This window comes from Saccopteryx bilineata, chromosome 3 (assembly GCF_036850765.1).
Source record: "Saccopteryx bilineata isolate mSacBil1 chromosome 3, mSacBil1_pri_phased_curated, whole genome shotgun sequence".
Classification (NCBI taxonomy): domain Eukaryota; kingdom Metazoa; phylum Chordata; class Mammalia; order Chiroptera; family Emballonuridae; genus Saccopteryx; species Saccopteryx bilineata.
In genome coordinates, this window is record NC_089492.1 from 266,242,625 (window position 1) to 266,270,606 (window position 27,982).

Sequence of the window (27,982 nt, forward strand, 5' to 3'; positions counted from 1 at the left end):
CCAGGACACACAAGAGAAGCACCCATCTGCTTCTCCACCCTTCCCCCTCTCCTTTCTCTCTCTCTCTTCCCCTCCCACAGCCAAGGCTCCATTGGAGCAAAGTTGGCTGGGGCACTGAGGATGGCTCCATGGCCTCCATCTTACGTGCTAGAATGGCTCCAACTGCAGCAGAGCAACGCCCCAGATGGACAGAGCATCGCCCCCTGGTGGGCATGCGGGTGGATCCTGGTCCTGTGCATGCTGGAGTCTGTCTGTCTGCCTCCCCTCCCCCCAACTTCTTACTTTGGAAAAATTTGAAAACCGCTATCTTTTAAAAGTAAAAACACATTTTAAACTACAGTGTATATTGCAACATGATTATGTAAAATTGAGCATTTTCATATCTAAATAATTTAGTTTGTAGTCACCAGTAGCAACAGCAATAAAGTTTGAGATTGGCCCTGGCCGGTTGGCTCAGTGGTAAAGTATCAGTCCAGTGAGTGGATGTCCTGGGTTTGATTCCCAGTCAGGGCATACTGGAGAAGCACCCATTTGCTTCTCCATCCCTCCCCCTCCTACATCCATGGCTCCATGGCCTCTGCCTCAGGCACTAAGAAGAGCTCAAGTCTGACCAGGCAATGGCACAGTGGATAGAGCATCAGACAGGGACACAGAAGACCCAAGTTCAAAAGCCCAAGGTCACCAGCTTGAGTGTAGGATCATAGACATGACCCCATACTCTTTATCACTTCTTGGCCCTTGGAGCTGGCTTGAGCCCAAAGGTCGCTGGCTTGAAGCCCAAGGTCGCTGGCTTGGGCCCAAGGTCACTGGTTTGAGCAAGGGGTCACTTGCTCTTCTGTAGCCCCCTGTTCAAAGCACATATAAGAAAGCAATCAATGAACAATCGAGGCACTGCAACAAAGAATTGATGCTTCTCATCGCTCTCTCCCTTCCTATCTGTCCCTATCTGTCCCTTTCTGTCTCTGTCATACACACACAAAAAAGAAGAGCTTGGTTGCTGAGCAATAGAGCAACGTCCCAGACGGGCACAGCATCACCCCCTAGTGGGCTGGCTGAATGGATCCCTCTCAGTTGGTAGGGGCACATGCAGGAGTCTGTGTCTCTGCCTCCTCTCCTCTCGCTGAATTTAAAAAAAACAACAAAGATTAAAATTCAAGTGATTAAGACTCCCTACCACTCCATCCCTTATCCTACCTACTCCAAATCAGTCTTCCTACATAGTAAGTTATCAAAGTTTAAGTATAAAGCATTTTAAAAACCAATTTTAAAAAATACCTTGGTGAAATCTGCTAAACAGTTGTCTCCTTCCCATAAGTACATACTCATATAACAGTAAATAAACTGTGTTCAATTCTTTCCTCCATCTCAAACAAATTATACTAATGAAGTACTTTTTAGAAAAGATTACAAATATCTGTTTCAATAAAATATAATGGTAAACATAATGGGAATAGTCACAAGGAACACCTGATACTGCACTATGCTGCAATACACAACTTCATACCTCATCTTCCATACTTAACAACTCCAGACTACTCTGCAATTTTTTGCCCTTACAATTTTTTAAAATTAGGTTATACTGTATTTCATTGAACAGTTGTATTGAGCCCTGCACTAGCTAAACCCTGTTTCAAGACATGGTACAAGTATGCACTCAAGGAGCTCCTACATATGGGGACAAATAGACAAATTATATATAAAATATCATTAAAAAAGCCTTTTTGTTTATTTATTTTATTTTTTTTAGAGAGGGGAGAGAGAGAGAGAGAAGGGAGGAGCAGGAAGCATCAACTCCCATATGTGCCTTGACCAGGCAAGCCTAAGTTTTCAAACCAGCAACCTCAGTGTTCCAGGTCGACGCTTTATCCCACTGTGCCACCACAGGTCAGGCCAAGAAGCGTCTTAAAATATAAAATAGTGCAATAATTTTGAAAAAGATATGACAATGTACTACATAAAAAGAGAAATGAAGAAACAATTATGTCAGTCAGTGTCATGGAATGTTACCCAAAAGATAACTTGAGCTGAACCTCAGATAGGAAGTTTCTAAAAGGCTAAGGGGATAAGATTTGGGAAAACAGTATAAATCAAGGCAATGAAAGTATTAAAAATAAAATAACGTATTTCTCATTGCTCTCCAATTACATTATATCTTTTTTTTTTATTTTTTATTTTTTAATTATTTTATTTATTCATTTTTAGAGAAGAGAGCGAGAGCGAGAGAGAGAGGAGAGAGAGATGGGGGGAGGAGCTGGAAGCATCAACTCCCATATGTGCCTTGACCAGGCAAGCTCAGGGTTTCGAACTGGCGACCTCAGCATTTCCAGGTCGACGCTTTACCCACTGCGCCACCACAGGTCAGGCCATTATATCTTTTCTTTTAAATTAATTTATTTAATTTTTTTCTGAAGTTGGAAACGGGGAGGCAGTCAGACAGACTCCCGCATGTGCCCGACCGGGATCCACCCGGCACGCCCACCAGGGGGCAATGCTTTGCCCCTCTGGGGTATCACTCTGTTGCATCCAGAGCTATTCTAATGCCTGAGGCAGAGGCCACAGAGCCATCCTCAGTGCCCGGGCAAACTTTGCTCCCATGGAGCCTTGGCTGCGGGAGGGGAAGAGAGAGACAGAGAGAGGGAGGGGTGGAGAAGCAGATGGGCACTTCTCCTGTGTGCCCTAGCCGGGAATCGAACCCAGGACCTCTGCACGCCAGGCCGACGCTCTACCACTGAGCCAACCGGCCAGGGCCTTATTGTAGTAGATTATATCTTATGCTAGGATGAAGAGCAATCTTATTCAGATAGTAAAAATTCAGACAATGGTACAATCTACAAGTTATTTGAGTGCCATTCTATCAATAAATCCAATCTTTCTTATAGTATTAACAAAACTATCCTACAAATTACCTCTTTTATGTAGAATCTAAAAATATATATATTAATTGATTTTTAGAGATAGAGAGGGCGGGAGAGAGACAAAGAGACAGTAATGCCACCGTTTTCCAGTGTGTGCCCTGACCAGGGATTGAACCAGCAACCTCTGAGCTTTGGGACAATACTCTAACAAAGCTATCCGGCCAGGGCATGAAATATATGTTAAAATAAACAAATCATTAGGTTCCTATGACTAAGAAAACCTAAAAATTAAATGATTAGCTAAAATATATTCAATTTAAACTAAATCCAAGATGCTAAGAGATATGGTTAATAAAAGATTAAGAAAAATAAAATTGTTAGTCCAAATGACTAATGGGTTTCTTTCAACCTATGTGCTACTGCTATAAAAACGGCAGTAAGTACCAGGAAGAAAGTCTTTTCTCTATCTCCACCTATTCAAATTAAACTAAAATCCATCTTGGGGACTGACTTACAAATCAAACCTGACCGACTATATGGATTAGTGGGGGGTGGGGAGCAGTGCATGCGCCAAATTAACCAGCTACGTGACACTGAGCAGATCTTTAAACTTCTTTTTCCTTATTTTTAAGATACATTTCAATTCAACAATTTTACAATCAGATAACCAGATTATCCCAAACTGTAGTAATGACTATGTAAATAAGAGGGTAAAAAAGGAAAAGTAGTGCAAGCAAAGGAGATGAAAGAGGGGTAGTTCAGGGACTGAAATGAAATATAAAGAAAAACAAGACTGCTCAGTGGTTGAGGAGTGAGCCTTAAAAAAAGGCATTCTGTGACATAAGAAGGGGGATAAGTAAGGAAGAGAAAATGAAGAATGTTAAGGTGACAGGTAAAGAACACCTGAAAGTGAACTGAAAGGGGCAAATGGAAAAAGAGAAGGGATAAGGAAAACCTAACAAATGAATGAAGAGAAAGAACAGTTAAGAGTCAAGGAATGACAGGTTGAAAAAAATAAAAAATGTACAGACAAGATTTAACAACTAAAAATAAGTCACCTTAAAGAATTATTAAATTATGTAAGAGCAAGACAGATAAGACATGCAGGTAAAAATGGCCTGTCTCCAGATATCACAAGGCAAACACTACACAACAAAGAGATATAATAAATTTAGACGAAAATAATAACTTACGGGAGGGGCAAAAGTAGGTTTACAGTTGCATGAGAAACAGTTTATTCTTGTGTAATTATGTATTAATTATTGTATTTTCCATATGAACAACTGTAAACCTATTTTTGCCATACCCTGTATGTAGACAATTAAAAACACAGAAAGAGGATACAGTTTCAAATTTCTCTGCGTTTCCTACGACCATTTTGAAATTCATTCATAAATCTTTGAAAGAAGTATCTATGACTATTAATATTTTTAAAAATTGCTAAAATTTTAGAAAGTGCTGATCCCTAAACAATTAAAGAAAAACCTAAGAAAGTTATTATGTGAAATTATTTCATTGCAAAATAAGAAACAGAAAAGAATTATAAAAATTATCATTTTCAAGTTGATTTAGTCTTAGAATCTGATAATTAATATACCCAAGTATGTATAGACATTAAACGTGGTATATTAAGTATAAGTACTCAATTTAAAAAGTCTGTTTCACAATTCAAACAGTATAAAGAAAGAAGTCTATTTTTGCTAATTTAAACTATAAACATAAAGAGATGTGCTTATGACTAACTTCTAGAAAAAGACCTAACCATATTCAAATTTGTCACTTATTTATGTGCCTTTTTCCAGTTGAACCACAAGAGGGAGCATCTTTTTCCCTTTCCAGACAAAGGGCAGCATCCATGTGAAGAAGTATAAAGACAAATATTTAAAAAATAAATCATGGTTTGTGTCGTGTAATAGAAGCCAACATGTTTCAGAAGAAGCATTATTCATATTTTTCTGACTTAGTTTCTATCAATCACCTTACAAATTATCCAAAATTAGTTCATATTATTCAAATATATCAGGATGGCCTTAAAAGGTCCAAGGTCATACATAATTTTTCATTGTTAAACACCGAAATGGAACTTCTGAGGTAGTTTAGAGATACAAAGAAGATCTATCTATCTACCTATCTATCGGTGTGTGTGTGTGTGTGTGTGTGTGTATGTGTGTGCATACAGATATAGATATATAACACACACATACTTGAGTCCACTTAAAGAAGAAAAGTATTAAATAAATTCCAGTTACATAATAGGAAATATAACTTTAAATATTTGTTAGATTTAAGTATCTGTTACCGACAGTTACAACCAAAGTATCGTAGCCACATAATACCTCTAAAATGATATAGTTTTTGTTTTATAAAGTGTCTCAACAAGGATGAAAAGATTGGTTTAAAAAACATCTCTAATATATAAAAGGCACATTATTTAAGTTAAAAGAAAGCTAAGCACCTAGCATATAGAAAGAATGAAAGCAACAACTTGTTTATTAATACTAACTAATGTGGCATTTCTCAAAAAAAATGGAAATGTAGAAAATCAAACAATGCACAGATAAAAGGAAACAAACAAGATAATTTAGAATTCTGCTATACTTAGAGCAACTTGAACAAGTTTTCTTGGTGGGAGGAGGTGGTGGGCGGGCAGGCGGAACTGTATATCCAGTGAGGCACAGTGTGGAGCAGAAAAGCTGTGTAGACCCTTTTCTCTGATAAGCAGTTTGTCCCTTCTGGAGGATTTTTTTACAACCAGAACAGGAAACTCGAACAGCTGTGGCTGGAACTGAAGGAAGCATTTTATTCATGCCAGATGACGCCAGAGGAGGCTGAAAGCCAGTAGTCAACTGTGGAGCTTAAAAAAAAATTGCAAGAAAAATGTTTTACTTTTACTACCATGAATTTTAAGTATGCATCTTTCTTTCTCTTCTAGAACTGGTCTTGAAAGCCAATGCTAATTATTCAATGCACAGCCATTCTAATCGGGTAGGGAGAACTGCCTAGTTTACTAATACAAGTAGACACTTCTTCTCACTCATACCGGTCAGAATAAATATAATTCATTCAGTACTGTTTCTTACCAAGAGGACTGCCACTGACTGAAAACACAGCACTAATTTTCAGTTCCCCCTCTTGAGTTTTTTGCTGTTGGCCATGACTAAACTCCTTTAAAAACAGAAAGAAAATAAATAAATACATACAGGAAAGAATAAAAATACAATGTACCTAAAAAAATCCAGACATTGAAGACATTTTACTATAGATATATAGGGATAGAAAATGTTTATTTACTACATTAACATTAATAAAAATGACAGCAGCAAAATACAGTAAGGGAATAAGTTTATATATGCTGAGAGAGTAAAAGGCCAAATATGAAAGTAGCTATCTAGTAATTTTATTTTTAATGTTATTACAGTATTTTAAGTTACTGTTTACCTATTATAAAAGTAATATACTCTCACTATGCAAAATTTAGACAAGTAGAAATAAGAAAAACATTCTAATCACATTTCTATCACCCCAAAACAGCTACTGTTATTCTTTTAGTATATTTCTTTCTTGTCATTACACCTCATGCATTCGGAGGCTTTATTTCTTTACATAGATGTAATTATACTGAATATACCATTCTTATAAAATGACTTTTTGATCACTATAACCAGCTGAGCATTTCCATATTATTAAATATTGCTCCAAAATAACTACTGGTGGCTAAATATCAGTGTTTTTTAAGTTGGAGTCTTAACAGTCCTTGAGGTCTACAGATATACTCTAGGGAGTCTGAGAATTGTAAAAGAATATTTTTTAAAACTGTCTTTATTTCAATGGCATTTTTAGAGAATGTAAACATTTTGTCATAAATATTACATATCACTTAGTTTACTACAAGTTTTAAGTGCTGTAGTTTGCTTTTACAATTATATTATTGCATTGTAAAACCACAAAGTGGTAAATTAATTCATTTTCACACTGAAACCTGCAAAACCTCACAAGACTTCTTATTCTTGGAATTCCCAGGTAACTTCAACATACTCCCTTTCTTTGTGGTGAGAGGTGTCTGTATGTTACTCAAGTTTGAGAAATACTGATATATTTTAATAGACATAGCAGATTACACAGGAGAGAGATTGGGGTGAGGTGAATGAGGCACTTGCTTCAGGCATAAAATTAAAGCACCAAAAATCTCAGTAATCAGGATAAAAAAAAGTCAATGCAATATTTTTTTAAATAAAAAATTATCCATGATGAGCATAATACCAAAACTTTCAGTAAATAAACAGAGCATCAGTATTTCTAATTTTTCCTCTGTACTCAGGCTCCAACTTGATGGCCCTGCATAGCATCAAGATTACATAACCCCCAATCCAATGTCGGTCCATTTGTTTCCACACATTTGCTATAATCAGTAATTCCATGAAGGACATCTTTCTGAATTTTTATATTTGTATTTTTAAGGTTAACTCCTAAAGAAAGAATCCTTACAGGGGAATTACTAGGAAAACAGGTACATAGTAAAGGTTTTTCATACATAATGACAGACTATTTTTAAAACTTAATCATATTTATTATTATAGTAATTTGTGAAAAAAATCATTTAGAAGGTTTCTCCTGTTTTTTCAATTTGCAAATCTTTTTAAATATCCATTTACAAAATAATGTATTATAATGTAACTTTAGTCCTCTAAACATCTGTTATCAACATTTTCTCCATATGTACTTTGAGTTAAAATTTCATGTCCTGAAGTTTCTATTTAGTTATGCCAAAAAGCTGAGACTTTCTATTCTTCTGTAATAAAACACTAAGAACATGGTTTCATTGTTTATAGTATAGTACTTTAATCCAGAGGTCAACAAATTTTATCTGCGAAGGGCCAGATACTAAATATTTTCAGTGATGTAGGCCATACTATAAGAATCACTCAACTCCAGAGACAATATGCAAATGAATGAATGTGGCAACGCTGCACTAAAACTTTATTCACAAAAACTGTGCAAAAAACAAACACACACAAACAGAGGGCAGTCTGGATTTGGTCCATTACTGACAACTTTGCCAATCCCCATTTTAAATCCATCTGGGGTTTATTTACATCAGTGTATAACAGACATTTTTCTTTTACTTTCTGTGAATAGCTGGTGAATTTCTTCCATTCACCATTAACATAGCCAGTTTCTTTAAAAATACCTCTTTTGTGGCAATCTAGTCTGTATCATTATTAGCCTGACTAACCTTATGAAATCACACTATCCTAATGAAAACAATTGTGGGATATTTAACCAATTAATAGAGTTTGCCACTATCAAACTCCTCGTTTTTTAGAACGTTAAATGTAACATGTGTGCACGTCTATTTGTTCTTCTCCAAAACATCATAACCTATTGATATTTTCATCAGAATTATATTAAAACTATACCTTAATTAGCAATAATTGATATCTTATTTTTTTAAAAAGTCTCACCATTCATTCAAATTGTCTTTTATCTGACATCATACATTTTAGTTGCTTTGCTGTAAAAAACAGTGTATCTTCTCATCATATTATCTAACTGGGAAACAACTAGTTTATATAATATCGCTATCTTTTATTACCATTCAACTGGCTATTTCACTAAACTTCCATGAAATCTACTAATTCTCTAATAAAGATTCTTACCAGCAAATGATGATAATTTTCTCTCCCCTTTTCCATTACTTCTTCTAATTTCTTTAACATGTATTAGGTCGAAATCCAACAAGAGTTAAATAATAATGCTGAATCAGTAATTTGTGTTCTTTTAGTAATTATTAACAGTAGGTTTCCATCATTTTAGTTTTAAATTCAATGACTGTTATTGATCTGAAGTAGGTATTTCCTTACCATGATCAAGAGAGTATCTATTATAAGAAATGCATAGTGAATTACATGAGATGTCTTCTGGCATCTATATATCTATTTATATAGTCTTATGTGACCTGTTGGTGCAGTTAAAAGATTATCTAATATTGACCAATCCTGACAGTACAATGTTAATATACTATAATGCAAATTTCAGAAAAAAAATTAAAACTCATTGGCATATTTTTTAATGGTCTTCCATCAGCTCTCTGTCAGTGACAATTATTCCAAACTTCGGATACATTCCATAAGCCTCAAGTATGCGTTACTTATGTAATATAGTAAAATAAGCATATATTTAAGTACTCTGTGTATACAACCCACAATGCCTTCAAGGCAGAATCATGTTTACATAAGAATTCCCTAATGATGACTAAATCTATAAATATCTAATAACAAATCAATGTCTAATAACTTAAATAAAAATCTAATGACCCAAAAGCTTTCTTTCAAACGCAGAAAAACAGGTGTCAAAATAAAACAAAATCCTTTACCAATATCTTTAACTTTCCTTTGTTTACCAGAACAGAAGATCCATGTCCATATCCCAAAAAACTTATTATGAATAAAGAACCCAATTGCTATAACCAAGTTAACTTGATATGACTAAAAAAATCCCCAACATTTAATTATTGTATTATTTCCAAGACTACATGACTCACTTTTGTGACATTTGCTTTCCCATTCTAATCTACTTATTTCAATGAAAGAGTGTATATTAGTTCTTTTTTTTATGAGCGTATATTAGTTCTTTTTTTTTATGAGCAAAAGGGGGGAAAAAATCATGATTTTAATGTTTAACACTTATTGAATTTCCAGTTTTTAGAATTATATATTTGAAAAAAGGAGAAGGAAAAATGAGTTCTCTGGCTCTTTAAAATTTCAATTTCAGGTTTTCTTTTAAATTATTATTAAACAACTCATATATAAAAATATTGGTAGACTAATAATAATAAGACCTTGATTATGGCCCCAGATTGGCTCCTTGAGTAACTAACAACCTCTACAAACCTCAGCTGCCTCATCCACAAATGGAATTAGTGTCATCTACTTTGGCCTTCCAAAATAAGAAGATGGAACAACACAGTAAATATAAAAGCATTTGTAATTGTAAAGATACCACAGAAAATTTTATTGTGACATGGAATGGGATTTGCATGAAGACATGAAATCGGGAGGCCAGTAACAGAAACAGCAGGGTAACAACTGACACACCCAGAAAATCGTAACAGAAGAAATAATCAAGAGCAAATAAGTAGAAGTATTGAAATTTATATATACACATTGAGTGTTTTATATGGGAAAGCAAAGAAATTAAAACCAAAACGGATCGCATAAGAAGAATCAGGAGCAAGCTGAAAACAAAACTACAATTTAGGCAGAGAAAGACCGCTGGAGGTTTTGACACGGTGCCATGAGCTAAAGATATAATCTTATTAAACCATGAAAAGAGCTACTACTAATAATTAATGATCAAAAGTAAAATCTATCAGTATTTTTTGAGCCAGCCTTAGGTTAATATAGTACACTGTTTCAGTTATAAGAAAATAATACATTGGAACCCCCTTTTCCAGTCTATGGGAAACGAAGAAGAGTGATAAAGCATTAGGCAGTACTGAAGAGCAAGGAATACAGATTTCCAATGGTCATTGGGGAAGAGACCCCTAAAAGAACAGGTCAGTGTAGAAAGGAAGGGGGGAGGAGGGGAAGAGTGAAGGTGAGGAGGACAGTAGGAGGGAGGTGGGGAGGAGGGGTGGAGTGGAGGTGACATAGAGGACAGGAAAAGGGAGGGAAAGGGAGAGGAAGAGAAAAGTAAGTGGGAAGAGGACAGTAGGAAAAGGAAAAGAACCTTAGTTGAACATGAGGTACCCTAAGGGATTTCTAAAAGAATTATCAAAGGTCTGCTCCCACAGGATTGGTGTAGCTGATAACAGAGGACTTTTCAGAAAAAGTAGCTTTACCCACTTGCACGCTGGAACGCCTTATTGTAGAATCACGGTAAAGAATGCTTCTGGACCTGAAGCCCAGGACTTACACACATTCCTGCTTGGTTCCCAAGACTTCAATCAATCTGGTGGTGAGTCTTTGGGAAAGTTCTTCCCCATAATCATGATGAAACTTCATATTCAGCATTTTATAACACAATATTACACTTTGAATAGAGTATAAAAATGTAGGTGTTTATTCTGATAATTCCGTCTTACAATATTTTCCAGCCACTAGAACCTCTGATTATTTTCTGAACAGTAGTACAAAAAATCATTCCTGATTCTCTCTTCCCCAAAATACGTATTTGGTCTTAGCATTAACTGCCTTTTCATCCCAAGAAAAGTGTCACTGGGTCATGTACAGTGAGAACGGGATGCCTTTGGACACCCAAGAAATCATTATGATTTCTTACGGATTTCCCATGTCCACACTGGGGTGTGTAAAGACAGATGTGCCCTGTATACATACATGGTTGTAGTTTTCTGAGGTATACACTGCCACATGAATTTTCCCTAGGTCAGAGCATTTCTTTATCCCTAATTCAGATATCCAAGATCTCCATTTTGCCTGCTTCTATTAAATATACTTTCAATCTACCTTCTTCTCAAATATTTTCACGTTCCTTCTCTACCATCTTTGTGGCCACTACACTCATTCCCACCCAACTCTTACAGCTCTACCATCACTACTCCACAGTTACCTTCCTCTGGGCACGCACCATGAACTTCCTGTAACTGAGGAACTGTCAGACCCTACCAATCACCTCCACTATAAATCATCTACTCTTTATCTCCTTACTCTGAAACAGTGTTCTCGTAACAGACAATTTTGCCCCCCAGGGGCCACGTGGAAACATGTGGGAGGCACTGGTGGAAGCAGAGGTGAGGGCTGCCACAGGCTTCTAGAAAGCCAAAAACATTCCACAATGCACAGGACAGCCCCTCACGACAAAGAATTATCTGGCCCAAAATGTCAACAGTGCTGAGGTTAAGAAATCCTGCTCAAAGACACCTGAATAAAAAAAATCTCTTACACAGAAGCCTCACATTCTCAAACCCCCGCTATAAGGCAAGCTTTCTCCAGATCAACTGTCATTTCAGAAAAATAGCTAAATGATAACATCTTTACTTCCTCAGCCTCTGAATACGATTTGTGTGAAACAGAGACCATTCTGAAATAAATGCTGCTACTGTGTATTCCCTTGTTCCCCTTCTTACATTCCAGTACCTGATATAACTTCTTTCTTTCATCAAACCACTGCAATGTCATTAACTGCACAAATAACTTCACTGACTTACAGGATCTCTATGACTTTTACCTCCAGAGCTACACTGAAATAACAGAGCTCCATCCTTACTCCTTTTATTCCAACATCTCAAATTTGATATTCCTTATCATCCATCAAAGTCTTCTTTACCTTCTACCCACCGATCCAATGCACTGGTTCCCTTCAATTAACCCTTCCAAAGACAACCTGTCCATTACTCCCTCTGGAAAAACACTTAAATACATATGTAGCCTATACTCCATTAGCAGTAACTGCAAAGGCTTATTACCTTATATGCCCTTATATAAACTAAAAAGCTACTATAAACCTTCAGTCAAACCTTCTACATCAATCTCTAATCCTTGAAGACTCACACTTTCCCTAATTCTGCACTAAAATTGTAAAGATCAGAGAACAGTGGTATTTCGGAATAAAGTGGGTTAAAAGCCTTTAATTACTACCCAGGAAATGTTTCATGTAACTCCTGTTGATTCCTTACTATTATTCTCACAAGATAATTCCAACCGCTTCAACTTTCATTAAGAGTCTCAGGCTGTCAACAAACTGCTTCACTTCTTAAACAAGAACTTCCATTCTCAAATGAATAACTCATGTGTGGAGCAAAAAGAAGGGGAAAAATAAAGGTGAAATGTTTACTTGAGAATTGTCAGGTTCATCTTTAATTTTGTCTAGTAGTCCCTGCTGTGGTGCCATTGCTTTGTCATACTCATCATCCAAAGGTTCTTCTTTAATTCTAATATTTGATGCAAAGGAATTCCCCAGTTCCGAACCAATGGATTCTTTATTGGCAAATGGATAGCTGGAATCCTAAAACACAATATAAAGGATTAATAAATATTCAGATTTAGAATTATTCCTCTTCAGGTTCAACACCCAAAGAAAAACTCATTGGAAAGGAAGAACTCTATGGACATTCATTAGAGTCCCTATAGCTAAAAGTAAATGGGACATATGTCTAAATAGCAAATGCAAATAAAGAATCTAAGCGCTGAGTCTTTTTAGAACGTCTCCAAAGATGTCCTTTCCCAAATAATAAAGCAAATTAAAAAGAAAAAATCAGCACTCTACCTACTACATATAGTTACAGTTTAGAAAGTGACATAAAGAAAACTTTGACACTTGCCACAGTTACAGCATTCTACATACACACTGAAAACTTACCCTAAAGTTTGTTTCTGGGGTTTGTGGTAAATGAGTATGTAATGTTTCTTCAACTTGATTAGCTACTGAAAGAAAAACAAAACAAAACAAACATATGTATATGAATAACAAATCTTATAAAGAGTGACGAAAAATTTGATAATCACCTCTCTTTTCCAACAAAGATGCTTGTTAGCATGAGGTGGGTCCCCAAAAACATCCAAAAGGTAGTTTCATTCAAAGTAAACAATCTGTTCCCATCTAACTTTTGGCCTTACCTCACACTTTCCCTTGCTCAAACCTAAATAAAATGGCCACTTTTGTTCACTACGCACTGAAAATTACTTGTTTGTTCTTCCCCATTTCTGCGTATAGCATTCCAAGTCCCCTCTAACCTAACCTTTACAGTCTTCCAGACTCAGCTCAATTCAGAATTCACCTCTCCTCTGTAAAACCTTTCCTGGCCAATAAGTTAAAAATCATCTCTAAGAAAACTCAGAACACTTCCAGGTATTTGAAAGAAATCTTCATGTACTGCCTTATGACAAACTCTTCTACCACTGTCTTTACTTATAAATTAAATCTTACGCTGTTCAACCGGTCACTGACACTTCTAATACTTAACTTTTCTTGTCCCTTCTACTACTAGACATTATGATCCTTGATAATAAGTACTCTCATAATTTTCAATATCCCTATAAGGCAGTGGTCCCCAACCTTTTTTGGGCCACGGACAGGTTTAATGTCAGAAAATATTTTCACGGACTGGCCTTTAGGGTGGGACAGATAAATGTATCACGTGACCGAGACAAGCATCAAGAGTGAGTCTTAGACAGATGTAACAGAGGAAATCTGGTCATTTTTAAAAACAAAACATCGTTCAGACTTAAATATAAATAAAATGGAAATAATGTAAGTTATTTATTCTTTCTCTGCGGACCAGTACCAAATGGCCCACGGACCGGTACCACTCCGCAGCCCGGGGGTTGGGGACCACTGCTGTAAGGGATACTGAAAATACATACTGAATAATATAGTATATCCTTGCACAGCCTTCTACATAATAGATACTTAAATTAATTGTTCTTTTAAAAAATACTGATTTATGTTTTCTACCGTATTTTTCCTAGAATCATAAGAAGAAATTTAAGGGTCAGTAAATTATATCTTACTTTCTCTCACATCTACTTAACAGTTATTGAAACATTAATATTTTCACTATACCCAAGAATACAAAGACAAGTAAGATGCAATCTGACCCTCTATAATAAGCTCCCACACTAGTATGTAAGGCAAAAATGAATACAGAGCTATACTACTGTGGTATAAGGACTATAAATAATGAGGCATGAGCAAAATGCTATGAAAATATAGATAAGGAAATAATTCATTCTTGTGTAGAAAGATTAGGAATGACCACAGAGTAGAAGAAACTTATGAATTAAGCATTGTTAGATAAAAAGTACTTTTACAGGCATATATGCAAAGAGATAAAATGACATGCAGGCAAATGGAACAGTAAGAGAAAAAGAAGGCATGAGAAAAATATATGATATATTCAAGAACACAACTAGAGCTAAAGTACAGGGTACACTAAGCAAAGAGGGTAAAAAAGAGCCTCAAAAAACTTCTAAAACATAAAATTGAAATGTTATTTAAAAAAAAGCTCCCTAATTTGGTGGGACAGCAGTCTGAATTAGTGCTTATAGCACAAAGAAGTTAAATCCAACTTCAGGTTCCAATGTTCAACCAAAGAAAATAAACAGGTAACTCAAGTATCTTGCCTTCTCATCAAAATATTGCAACCAGGGAAGGGAGAAATGAGGTTTAGAGCTATGTTTCACCCATTATACCATTACCAAAAGTTACAGGGAGAATTTCAATCATTCTGCAAAGGACAAGGATAAAAGAAAAATGACAAGCTTACAATGAATATAACTTCATATTTCGCTCAGCATTAGAAGTAATAAAAGCTATATTATATGTATGTTGTTATTTATTGTGGTTTATGGCTCTATTCCAACAATTATTACCTGCTTTATCAAAAAAACTGCTTTTCAACCTTGAATCCAACTCTTTATGGGGTTTGTCCAACTGTTTTTCACGTTCATAAGTTAGGTCTCTATTTTTCTCCTTTCCAGAAAATGTCTCTTTGCTGTTTTCTCTTACTAGACTAAAATCTTTCCGTATGGATTTAAAGACAGAAACCTGATCAAACTGTTTAGGAAAGTCTTTTTTAAATTTATTTTGAATCTGTATTTCAGTTTCATTATCTGATTCATGCTGTGTGACTCTTCTCTCTACTTCCAAGCTATCATCAGTATGAATTGAAGAAACAAGATTGTCCTTTGAACTAAAATCCTGTTCATCCTCATTGTCACTACCAACGACTGGAATTCCTGCAAGATCCCCAGAGTTCAAAAAATAATCATCTTCATCCAGCAATGAATTTTCAGATCCTGTTTGATTCGGCATTCCATAAGACATGCTGTCAAGGGTAGGAGTTAAGTTGTGGTCTATATCTTCAGACATTTCTGTATCCATGATACCACCACCTTAAAAAGTAAAATACTGTTTAGACAAATGATAATGCTAACGTTGACCAAATTTATAAGGTCTGTCTGGTATTTAATCAAATAGTTATATTTTTCTTTCCAAAAAAATTTAGATAATTTTGCAGTATTCAATTAACACTTTGATATAAGTGTGACAGACAAGATTATCCCTATTTGACAAGCAAAGAAACAGACCTAAAACTTGAGAAACTATTTTTAGTTAGTGAAGAAAGGCAACGTGATATAGAAAAAAGTACCAACTTCAGAGTCAGACATACCAGACATACCTGTGTTGGAATCACAGCATGATCACTGAAAATCTATGTGATCCTGAGAAATAAACTCTCAGGTTTCTTTATTTATAAAACAATATAACACTGACAGTGGAAATTAATTTGGGGGGGATTAATGATAGTATAAAGGACCTACTAACAGAGTGACTGACATGTAAAAGGGAATATAAAAGTGGTCATTATAATTAGTATTATGATTAGTCTGGGGACCTGATATTAGAACCTAGGCCTCTGATCTCAGAGTCCCAATTTTTCTGCATTAACTCTAATAAACACAGCAGTAATGCTTACAATAATAAACATTTAAACATAAAATTTATCCAAGCTAGCCTGACCAGGCGGTGGCGCAGTGGATAGAGCGTCAGACTGGGATGCAGAGGACCACCCAGGTTCGAGACCCCGAGGTCGCCAGCTTGAGCGCTCATCTGGTTTGAGCAAAAGCTCACCAACTTTAACCCAAGGTCGCTAGCTCGAGCAAGGGGTTACTCAGTCTGCTAAGACCCGCGGTCAAGGCACATATGAGAAAGCAATCAATGAACAACTAGCAGGGGTCCCCAAACTACTACAACTAGCATGCGGCCCCCTGAGGCCATTTATCTGGCCCCCGCCGCACTTCTGGAAGGGGCACCTCTTTCATTGGTGGTCAGTGAGAGGAGCATAGTTCCCATTGAAATACTGGTCAGTTTGTTGATTTAAATTTACTTGTTCTTTATTTTAAATATTGTATTTGTTCCCGTTTTGTTTTTTTACTTTAAAATAAGATATGTGCAGTGTGCATAGGGATTTGTTCATAGTTTTTTTTATAGTCCGGCCCTCCAACGCTCTGAGGGACAGTGAACTGGCCCCCCTGTGTAAAAAGTTTGGGGACCCCTGAACTAAGGTGTTGCAACATGCAACGAAAAACTAATGATTGATGCTTCTCATCTCTCTCCGTTCCTGTCTGTCTGTCCCTGTCTATCCCTCTCTCTGACTCTCTGTAAAAAAAAAAAAAAAAAAATTATCCAAGCTAGAATATATTTAAAAACTGTTTACTATTTAAACTATATGCTCAAGTCTCTCTCATTCCAAAATAAAACAGCAAAAATAAACCCTTCTGGTCTTGTATTTCTCCTGCCCTCATTCACCTTTCCTTCACAGTCAAATTTCTAGAAAAAAAATCTTCATTGGTTGATTTCTACTTCATCATAATCCTTTAGATGAATGCAACCTGATTCCCTATTTTGCATGGGAAATGCTCTCATTAAGATAATCAATGAGCCTGGCAGGTAGTAGCGCAGTATATAGAGCATCTACCTGGGACACTAAGGTCCCAGGTTCAAAATCCCAAGGTCACTGGCTTGAGCACAAGTTCACCAGCTTGAGCACAGGGTCGCCAGCTTGAGCCCAAAGGTTGCTGGCTTGAGCCCAAGGTCGCTGAATTGAACAAGGGGTCACTACTGAAGCCCCCTAGTAAAGGCACGTATGAGAAGCAATCAATGAACTAAAGTGCAGCAACTCTGAGTTGATGCTTCTCATCTCTCTCCCTTCCTGTACGTGTGTGTATGTATCTCACACACACATACACATACACACAAAACAAAAACAAACAAAAAAAAGATTATCAATGATTTCCTAATGGCCAAATTCATTAGGATTTGTGTGGCATATCCGTTATGTGGCAATACTTCTCCTGGATAAAATCCCTTTGATTTCTTTGACACTGTATTTCTTCCTACCTTTCTAATTGGTCTATTAATTCATTTCATATTCCTCCTCTATTGCATTCAACATCAGCTTTCCTCCAAGATTCCAGTTCTTTTCTCATTTGGTACAGTTAAGACTATTTTATTCACCACCATAGTCTTGACTTTTGTTGTTAACCTCCTAAGCACTTTAGCTTAGGCCTAAGAGTCAGATGTCTATATCCTTACAGGTCCCCCTGTGACATCCAACTTAGTACCTATCTCTAAAACCAAATTCATCATGTTCCTTTTCCAAGCATATTTTTCTTGTATTTCCCTCATTTGATTAACCACACCTGCAGTCTGCTCAAGATAGAAAAGCACTCCAATTCTCCTTACCCCTGAACTAATTCTCCAATCCAGTTATCTAAGAAGCAACTATATTCTTAGAAAACCCTAACCCTGAACCACATTTAATTGGTCCAGGAGCAATCAAACTGGAATTGATAAAACCACACACTGAGGCAAACACTAAAAATATTAGTGGTACTATCAACAGCCTTGCTTTTATTTGTCCCTGAAGTCCAGATCAATGTGGTTGGTTCTTCAAATAATTCCCTCAGTTCAATGATCCAGGATAAATCCCTCTTTCTGTTAAAGTTTATTTGAGTTAGATTACTACTTACAATCAAGTCCTAATTGATACAGGGTCCAAATTAAAGCTTTCTTCAAGTTGCCTTCTTCCATAAAAACAACAGAATTATCTAAGCCATAAATCAAGCCTGACCAGTGGATGAAGCATTGATCTGGAATGCTGAGGTCACTGGTTCAAAACCTGGGCTACCTCGGTCAAGGCACATATGAGAAACAACTAAGAGTTGATGCTTCTTGCGCCTCCCCCAGCCCCCTCTGTAAAAAAAAAAAAATCAATAAAAATTTAAAAATAAATAAACCATAAATCATTTCATGTAATACTATCCCTTGAAATCCTTCAACAGCTCTGACTGCCTAAAGTACTCATTCATTCAGTACATACAGTGTAGGGCAATAGTAGGTTTAAAGTTGTTCATATGAAAAATAATACATTAATAAATAATAATACAAGAATAAACTGTTTTGTATACATACAACTGTAAACTTACTTTTTGCCCAACCTGTATTTATTAGGAAACTACTATATGGAAAGTACTATGACAATCCCTCCTCCTCACAGAACTACAAAAACAGACAAAATAGGCCCTGGCCGGTTGGCTCAGTGGTAGAGCGTTGGCCTGGTTTGCAGAAGTCCTGGGTTCGATTCCCAGCCAGGGCACATAGGAGAGGCGCCCATCTGCTTCTCTACTTCTCCCCCTCTCCTTCCTCTCTGTCTCTCTCTTCCCCTCCTGCAGCGAGGCTCCATTGGAGCAAAGATAGCCCGGGCACTGGGGATGGCTCCTTGGCCTCTGCCCCAGGCGCTGGAGTGGCTCTGATCGCGACAGAGCGACGCCCTGGAGGGGCAGAGCGTTGCCCCTTGGTGGGCGTGCCGGGTGGATCCCGGTCCGGTGCATGCGGGAGTCTGTCTGACTGTCTATCCCCGTTTCCAGCTTCAGAAAAATAAAAAAAATAAAAAATAAAAAACAAAAACAAAATAATCATCATTTTTACTTAACTAAATAGTAATCAATTCAAACAACAGATAAAATCTTACGCCTGTCAATAGCTTATTTTCACAAGTATGTCACACGGAGAGAAGCAAGAAGGGATGACAGCATACACGGTGTTACAGATATTCATTGGATTATTCTTGCCATTGTTCTATTTATTTTTTAAATTCTCATAATAATAGACATTAGGAAGAAAATATAAATTAAAAAGCAGGATGTTAACACATACACTTAAGAGTGTGATGTATCTACCAGACTATAAGCAACAAAAGGTCAGGGATAGAGCCATCTCTATACAAGTTTATCCTTAATACCTGATCACACAGCATGAGCTCAGTAACTGCTAAATGAATGGAAGTCAGCAGTTTAATCTAAGTTACATAGCAAATGAGAAAATACTAAAAAGTAATTTTGTAAGAAACTTTCAAAATTTCTACATTTTTTTATTCTTTTTTTTTTTTAACAGAGACAGAGAGAGAGTCAGAGAGAGGGATAGATAGGGACAGACAGACAGGAACAGAGAGAGAGATGAGAAGCATCAATCATCAGTTTTTCATGGCGACACCTTAGTTGTTCATTGATTGCTTTCTCATATGTGCCTTGACCATGGGGCTATAGCAGACCGAGTAACCTGTTGCTGGAGTCAGCAACGTTGGGTCCAAGCTGGTGAGCTTTTGCTCAAACCAGATGAGCCCGCATTCAAGCTGGCGACCTCGGGATCTCAAACCTGGGTCCCTCCGCATCCCAGTCCGACGCTCTATCCACTGCGTCACGCCTGGTCAGGCTCAAAATTTCTACATTTAAATTATTTCTTAAATTCTTCTTATTATTTTATTTTTCTTAAGTGAGAAGAGGAAAGGCAGAGAGACAGACTCCCACAAGCACCCTGACTAGGATCCACCAGGCAAGCCCCCTATTGAGCAATGTTCTGCCCATCTGGGCTCATTGCTCTGTTGCTCAGCAAATGAACTACTTTAGCGCCTGAGGCAAGGCCACGGATCTATCCTCAGTGCCCAGGATCAACTTGCTCCAACCAAGCAATGGCTGCAAGAGGGGAATAAAGAGATAGAGAGAGAGACAGAGACAAAGAGAGAGAGAAAAAAAAGGGAGAGGGGAGAGGGGTAAAGAAGCAGTCACTTCTCCTGTGTGCCCTGACCAGGAATTGAACCCAGGACAGCCACATGTTGAGCCAACACTCTACCACTGAGCCAACCGGCCAGAGCCTACATTTAAATTAAAAATATAATATTGGGGCCCTGGCCGGTTGGCTCAGTGGTAGAGCGTCGGCCTGGCGTGCGGGGGACCCGGGTTCGATTCCCGGCCAGGGCACAGAGGAGAAGCGCCCATTTGCTTCTCCACCCCCCCCTCCTTCCTCTCTGTCTCTCTCTTCCCCTCCCGCAGCCAAGGCTCCACTGGAGCAAAGATGGCCCGGGCGCTGGGGATGGCTCCTTGGCCTCTGCCCCAGGAGCTAGAGTGGCTCTGGTTGCGGCAGAGCGACGCCCCGGAGGGGCAGAGCATCGCCCCCTGGTGGGCAGAGCGTCACCCCTGGTGGGCGTGCCGGGTGGATCCCGGTCGGGGGCATGCGGGAGTCTGTCTGTCTCTCCCCGTTTCCAGCTTCAGAGAAAAAAAAATATATATATATATATAATATTGGGAAAAAAGGGTAGCCACCTAGAAAAACTGGATCCCTAACTCTTACCAAACAATTGCCAGATGTATTTAAGGTTTAGACATAAAAATTAAATGTTAGAAAACCAAGAAACATTATTTTTAAGTCTTATAGTAGGGAAAGTCCTTTCTTAAGATTACACAAAATCCAGAATAAATTTACTGAATAAAAAAATAAAAGATCAACCTGACCAGGTGGTGGCACAGTGGATAGAGCGTTGAACTGGGTAACAGAAGACCCAGGTTCGAAACCCCAAGGTCTCTGGCTTGAGCGTGGGCTTACCAGCTTGAGCATGGGGTCGCTGTAGCCCCCTGATCAGGGCACATATGAGAAAGCTGTCAGTGAACAACTAAGGTGCCGCAATCAAGAACTGATGCTTCTCATCTCTCTCCTTTCCTGTCAGTCCCTATCTGTCCCTCTCTGTCTCTCTTTCTGTCTCCATCACCAAAAAATAAAAATAATTATAATTCAATGAGATACCATGTTTACATAGCAGGTTGGTAATGACAAAACCTTTTCTTTGAAAACAGCCTGGCATCTATGCTATAGGTCAAAGCTGCCAAACTATAGCCCAAGGACAAAAAATATATAAAGAAAAGTTTGTGACAAAGACCCTACATGGCCCTGGCCAGGTAGATCACTTAGTTATAGCACTGTCCAGATCCACCAAGGCTGTAGGTTCAATTCTTGGTTAGGACACATACAACAATCAACCAATGAATGTATAAATGATTGGAATACAAACCAATGCTTCTCTCTCCCTACCCCCTTCCTCTTTCTCCAAAATAATTAAAAAAAAAAAAAAAAAAAGACCATAATGTGAGCTGCAAAACCTGAAATATTTACCATTTGGCCCTTAACAGAAAGGAAGTGTAAAGTGATACAATCCAAATAAAGAGCAACCAAGCAATTTATAATATTTTAAATACACATACCTCTTCAGCCAGCAATTCAACGTCTAGAAATTATCCTATAGATATAATCTCATAAGAGATCTACAAAAAAGAACATTTCTGACAGCAGAAGACTAGTAACAGCCTGTTTATCAATAAGGCTAAATTAACCATACTACATACTTACAATGGAATAATATATAGTTGTGTGAGGGTTTTTTCTAGTGAAAGAGACAGGCAAAGAGAGAGAAATAAGCATCAAATAGTAGTTGCATCACTTTAGTTTGCTCACTGATTAACTCTCATACATGTCTTCAACTAGGGTGAGGGTGCTCCAGCCAAGCCAGTGACCCCTTGCTCAAAACAGTGGCTCAGGGGTCCCCAAACTTTTTACACAGGGGGTTAGTTCACTGTCCCTCAGACCGTTGGAGGGCTGGACTATAAAAAAAACTATGAACAAATCTCTATGCACACTGCACATATCTTAAAGTAAGAAAACAAAATGGGAACAAATATAATATTTAAAATAAAGAACAAGTAAATTTAAATCAACAAACTGACCAGTATTTCAATGGGAACTATGCTCCTCTCACTGACCACCAATGAAAGAGGTGCCCCTTCCAGAAGTGCGGCGGGGGCCAGATAAATGGCCTCAGGGGGCCGCATGCGGCCCAGGGGCCCGTAGTTTGGGGACCCCTGCAGTGGCTGAACACAATCTTCAGACTCATCAATTCCAAACTGTCCTTAGATAGTTGAATTCCTTCCACAAAAAAACCCTACCAAAAAGTCAACCGGTTCCTTGAATGTTCTAACAAAAAGAGATGAACCATTGAATGCTCTACCCTAATAGTGATGAACCATTTACTTAGATCTACATCAGGGGTTGGTAAACTATAGCTCTTGTCCAACAGATGGCCTCTGAGCTAAGAATACTTTTTACAGTTTTAAAAGAACAGAAGACAAAAGGAGGAGGGAAAAAGAGAAGAATATATAAGAGGCCATATGTGTTGGCCACACCCAACAGAACCTAAAACTTTACTATTAGGCCCTTTACAGAAAACATTTGCTGAAATCTGACCCACAGGAATATTATTACTGATTGTAGTGGACTCAGTACAATTAGCATTATACACCAAAAACACAGAGCTAAACAGACCTAGAAAACTCCTTAGCATAATTATTTTTCTTAGAACTATTTCTGAGTTAAATCCAAAATAATTTATGACACAGAGACTATAAATTAGACCAGGCGTGGCCAACAGTTTTTGCCCCCAGGACAGATTAGAAAGAAAACTTTTTTCATGGGCCGGACGAAATATTAAAATTAAAAAATGTTAAATAAAAAAACAATTCATTTAAGTAAACAAAACTTTATTATGTAATTTTTTATGAATAAATGTAAGTAATTTAGTACAACAAATTAACAAAAAAAACTAAGGTGACATGTTGAGGCGCTTTGCATCGCCTATTATTTTTTTTAATATCTGGCTCTATACTTGTAGTAGCTATTCTTTTTTTTTTTTTTTTTTTTTTTTGTATTTTTCTGAAGCTGGAAATGGGGAGAGACAGTCAGACAGACTCCCGCATGCGCCCGACCGGGATCCATCTGGCATGCCCACCAGGGGGCGACGCTCTGCCCCTCTGGGGCATCGCTCTGTTGCAACCAGAGCCACTCTAGCGCCTGGGGCAGAGGCCAAGGAGCCATCCCCAGTGCCCGGGCCATCTTTGCTCCAATGGAGCCTCGGCTGCGGGAGGGGAAGAGAGAGACAGAGAGGAAGGGGAGGGGGAAGGGTGGAGAAGCAGATGGGCACTTCTCCTGTGTGCCCTGGCCGGGAATCGAACCCGGGACTTCTGCATGCCAGGCTGATGCTCTACCACGGAGCCAACCAGCCAGGGCCAGTAGTAGCTATTCTTTTTTTTTTTTTTTTTTTTTTTTTTTTTTTTTTTTTTTTTTATTCATTATAGAGAGGAGAGAGAGAAGGGGGGAGGAGCAGAAAGCATCAACTCCCATATGTGCCTTGACCAGGCAAGCTCAGGGTTTCGAACCAGCGACCTCAGAGTTTCCAGGTTGATGCTTTATCCCACTGCGCCACCACAGGTCAGGCCGAAGTAGTAGCTATTCTTAACACAGCTCCAAATGTAAATCATTCAATCTTCATCTTGTAGTACTTTTATTTAGATTCATTAAAGAAAAAGTTTGCTCACAAATATAAGTTGAGCTGAAGATTACTAAATATTCCTTGACAAGTTTTTAAAAATTTCCATATTTTCCATTATTCAACTGCTTATAAAAATTACACAGATGAGTACAAAAGTTGCAAATCTTTATAATGGAATTTAAAAAAAAAAATAAAGAAGTATCGTGAATCCATTCAACCAACTATTGGAAGTTAACCCTAGATAAGTCACACGTAGAATTCTTTTCCGCGTTATCACTCTCTTCTTAAATATCTCGATTTCCAAAAATCAAAGATGCTTCCAGTTCTGAGTAGCTGAGATTTTAACTTTCATTGTTGTACAATGGTTAGATATCATAGTTATGTATAACGGTTTAAAAGTACCACTTATTTCATTTCCACAGTGCATCATGTGGAGAATAATAAAAATTTAATTGCAGGCCGCATAAACTCATTACGCAGGCCAGATTCAGCCCGCGGGCTGTATGTTGGCCATGTCTGAATTAGACATTAGCTACAATCCACTAATCATAAAACCCCACTTGTAGGTGTGGCAGAATACTGGTACCGAATAACCATCGTCTTGTGAATAATTAAAAAACTGGACAAAGTATATTAAATAAATGTATTCAGAGTATGGACAACAAGCAATACAAAACTGATTTTTGAGAAAGAAGAAACAAAATGACATTGCTAACCTTGGCTTTCTGCCTGGGAACATTTAGCAAACCCCAGTACAGAGACGGAAACGTCAAGTAGAGCACACCATTCTCAATGAATTGCGGAGACAGATATTGAGAAAGCTGAAGCAGCTGGAATTTGCAGGACAGATTACCAAAGCAACAGCACTAGAAATTCTTTAGTTGAACAATAGCCATTCATAGAAGAGATTATGTTTGTGTGAGTGAGATAATGGGAAACATGTACATTCTGCTCAATTTTGCTATAAACCTCAAGATGCTCTAAAAAATTAAAGCCTATATAAAAAAGAAAGAGAAAGAGAAAGAGACAGAAAGAAAGAGAGGAAAAAGAAAAAGTAAGAAAGCTGTGTTACACCTGGAAAAATCAGTAAAGGCCTCTGAAAAGTCACACATAAAAAGTAGGACTAGGCCTTGGCTGGTTGGCTCAGTGGAGATAGAGTGTCAGCCCAGCATGTGGACGGACATCCTGGGTTCAATCCCCATCAGGACATACATAAGCAGCAACCATTTGCTTCTCATCCCCCTTCCTTCTCTCCTCCTCTCATAGCCAGTGGCTCGAGTGGTTTGAGCAACAGCCCTGGGAGCTGAGGATAGCTCAGATGGCCCCAATGTTAACCTTAGGCACTGAGGATACCTCGGTTGGTCCCAGCATCAGCCTCAGGTTATATAGCCTTAATTTGAGCATTGGTCCAACACACAGGTTGCCAGGTGGATTCTGGTCGTGACGCATACAGGAGTCTGTCTTACTATCTTCCTTCCTCTCACTTAATAAAGAAAAAAAAAGCCTGACCAGGCGGTGGCGCAGTAAATAGAGCGTCGGACTAGGATGCAGAGGACCCAGGTTCGAGACCCCAAGGTAACCAGCTTGAGCGCGGGATCATCTGGTTTGAGCAAAAAGCTCACCAGCTTGGATCCAACGTCGCTGGCTTGAGCAAGGGGTAACTTGGTCTGCTGAAGGCCCATGGTCAAGGCACATATGAGAAAGCAATCAATGAACAACTAAGGTGTCACAATGAAAAACTGATGATTGATGCTTCTCATCTCTCTGCATTCCTGTCTGTCTGTCCCTGTCTATCCCTCTCTCTAACTCTCTGTCTCTGTAAAAAAAAACAAAAAACGAATGGCCCTGGCCGGTTGGCTCGGTGGTAGAGCGTCGGCCTGGCGTGCGGAAGTCCCGGGTTCGATTCCCGGCCAGGGCATACAGGAGAGGCGCCCATCTGCTTCTCCACCCCTCCCCCTCTCCTTCCTCTCTGTCTCCCCCCCCCCCCGCCCCCTGCAGCCAAGGCTCCATTGGAGCAAAAGATGGCCCGGGCGCTGGGGATGGCTCCTTGGCCTCTGCCCCAGGCGCTAGAGTGGCTCTGGTCGTGACAGAGTGACGCCCCGGATGGGCAGAGTATCGCCCCCTGGTGGGCGTGCCGGGTGGATCCTGGTTGGGCGCATGCGGGAGTCTGTCTGACTGCCTCCCCATTTCCAGCTTCAGAAAAATACAAAAAAAAAGAGGGCTAAACTAACTCCAAAGTAAACTCAATCCTAGAGCTGCCTAACAATGCTTTAAAGTAAGTAAAAAAAAAAAAGATCAATCTGAACCAAAGCAAACTAACTGTATGTCAGAATAAAATTCAACATTCCTTAAAGGAAAATATAAATATATCATATAACTTGATGCTCAACAATGTAACATTAACAATATCCAGAATCCAATAAAAAAATTATCACACATATTATCCTTTCTTTCTTTCTTTTTTTTTTTTTTAATTTTCCTAAAGTGAGCAGCAGGAAGGCTGAGACAGTTGCCCACATGTGCCCAACCGGGATCCACCCGGCTTGCCAACCAGGGGGTGATGCTCTGTCCATCTGGGACGTTGCTCAATTTCCACCAGAGCCATTCTAGCACCTAAGGTGGAGGCCATGGAGCTGTCCTCAACACCAAGGCCAACTTTGCTCCAATGAACACTTGGCTGCGGGAAGGCAAGAGAGAGATATAGAGGAAGTAGAGGGGGAAGGGTAGAGAAGCAGATGGGCGCTTCTCCTGTGTGCCCTGGCCGGGAATCTAACCTGGGACTTCCACAAGCCAGGCCAACGCTCTACCGCTGAGCCAATAGGCCAGGGCCAAAAATTATCACACATTTTTAAATAGCAGATCATGAGAGCTGTAACTAAAGAAAAATCAGCCAAAAGAAATGGGGCCAGCCTGACCAGGCGGTGGCGCAGTAGATGGAGTGTCGAACTGGGATGCAGAGGACCCAGGTTCGAGACCCCGAGGTCACCAGCTTGAGCGCGGGCTCATCTGGTTTGAGCAAAAAGCCCACCAGCTTGAACCCAAGGTCGCTGGCTCCAGCAAGGGGCTACTCGGTCTGCTGAGGGCTCACGGTCAGGGCACATATGAGAGGGCAATCAAAATGAACAACTAAGGTGTTGTAACGCACAATGAAAAACTGATGATTGATGCTTCTCATCTCTCTCCATTCCTGTCTGTCTGTCCCTGTCTATCCCTCTCTCTGACTCACTCTCTGTCTCTGTAAAAAAAAAAGAGAGAGAAATGGGGCCAGCCTGACGAGTGGTGGTGAAGTGGATAAAGTGTCGACCTGGGACACCAAGGTCCCAGGTTTAAAACCTGAGTCACAGGCTTGAGCGTGGACTCACCAACTTGAGTGCATGCTTGCCAACTTGAGCTCAGGATCACTGATGGGACTGATCCCAAGGTTGCTGGCTTAAGCAAAGGGTCACTGATTTAGCTGGAGATACCTGGTAAAGCACGTATGAGAAGCAATCAATGAACAACTAAAGTGACATAACCACGAGCAGATGCTTCTCATCTTTCTCCTTCTTCTATCTCTCTCTAAAATCAATAAAAAAAAATATGAAGTGTACAATTCAATAGTTAAAAAAAAAAAGAAATGGGGCCAGAAATAATAATGATGCAACTAGAAGTAACACACAGGACTTGCAAACTTATGATAAGTACTTAATGAAAAACACAGGTTCTGGTCAAAATGGTGGTGTAAACACAGTATTCACATCCTCCCACAACCATATCAAAATTACAAATAAACTACAGAACAACCATCATTCAGAACCACCTGAAATCTAGTGAAACAGAAGTCCTACAACTAAGAATATAACGATGAAGCCCCATCAAGACTAGTAGGAGGAGTTGTGGAACAGGCTGGTCCCACACCCACATGGAGAAAAAAAAAATGGCAGGAATATCTGTTGCAGAGGTCCCCCCTGAAAGGTGA

At 38.7% G+C, this 27,982-nt stretch overlaps 1 protein-coding gene across 6 annotated transcripts in view; it reads right to left on the reverse strand.

Moving 5' to 3' along the window:
* The window catches only part of ZMYM4 (zinc finger MYM-type containing 4), a 176,312-nt gene that overhangs the window by 41,708 nt on the left and 106,622 nt on the right, over positions 1-27,982 (reverse strand). For 5 of the 6 annotated variants that reach the window (XM_066269695.1, XM_066269693.1, XM_066269692.1 and 2 more), the window contains 5 exons: positions 15,185-15,706; positions 13,173-13,237; positions 12,648-12,818; positions 5,936-6,020; positions 5,454-5,709 (listed from right to left, as the gene is read on the reverse strand). In XM_066269695.1, coding sequence (XP_066125792.1) covers positions 5,454-5,709; positions 5,936-6,020; positions 12,648-12,818; positions 13,173-13,237; positions 15,185-15,706 — 1,099 coding nt within the window. The remainder of the gene's footprint in view (positions 1-5,453; positions 5,710-5,935; positions 6,021-12,647; positions 12,819-13,172; positions 13,238-15,184; positions 15,707-27,982) is intronic. The other variant, XM_066269698.1, reaches the window with a different exon arrangement.